This window comes from Sinocyclocheilus grahami, unplaced genomic scaffold (genome assembly GCF_001515645.1).
Source record: "Sinocyclocheilus grahami isolate Dianchi unplaced genomic scaffold, SAMN03320097.WGS_v1.1 scaffold3293.1, whole genome shotgun sequence".
Classification (NCBI taxonomy): domain Eukaryota; kingdom Metazoa; phylum Chordata; class Actinopteri; order Cypriniformes; family Cyprinidae; genus Sinocyclocheilus; species Sinocyclocheilus grahami.
In genome coordinates, this window is record NW_015508438.1 from 5,074 (window position 1) to 5,604 (window position 531).

The 531-nt window shown below is 42.0% G+C and overlaps 1 protein-coding gene across 1 annotated transcript in view; it reads right to left on the reverse strand.

Moving 5' to 3' along the window:
* Nucleotides 1-4: 4 nt before the first annotated feature.
* LOC107576167 (leucine-rich repeat-containing protein 16B-like) overlaps nucleotides 5-531 on the reverse strand; it is a gene marked incomplete at its 3' end in the record, with an annotated part of 22,125 nt that continues 21,598 nt past the window's right edge. Inside the window, exons 5-7 of the mRNA XM_016262410.1 lie at nucleotides 324-412; nucleotides 134-228; nucleotides 5-38 (exon numbers count right to left, since the gene is read on the reverse strand). Of these exons, the coding sequence (XP_016117896.1) occupies nucleotides 5-38; nucleotides 134-228; nucleotides 324-412 (218 nt within the window). The remainder of the gene's footprint in view (nucleotides 39-133; nucleotides 229-323; nucleotides 413-531) is intronic.

The window sequence follows — 531 nt, forward strand, 5'->3', positions numbered from 1 at the left end:
AGGCAATTTGCCCAAACTCTGACTGAGAGCAATCACTCCTAAGTTCAAGAAAACAGAGAAATCACAATATCAGCATGTGTACACAGAAGAAAAAAAAAGAATCTCAGATCAGAGAGAATATCTGCATCAGTACCTTTATCTTCAATAGCATTGAGAGAGAGGTTGATGATATGAACAGCAGAGGCAGAACTGTCCCGAAAAGCGCCGGCCAACTTCACAGCAAAATCCCTGCATCGAGGATGCAAAGAGAATCAACTTACCTCAAAGACATTGGGTAAATGTGTTTAGCTTTTCATAAGCGCAAGGGCCTTGATGAAACTCACATTTTGAGTCCGCTGGCCTCCAGACTGACCTCCTCCAGAGCACAGGACCGGGCGATCATATAGAGGACCTGCTCCTGCACATCAGGGGTCTGAAAACAAAGACCAGAGGCTGATAAATGATGTACAATTCTCGTTTTTGGAGGCAAATGGACAACACCATTAAGTATTACATGAATTATGATGTAGCTACTATGATAAAAAAAAAAAA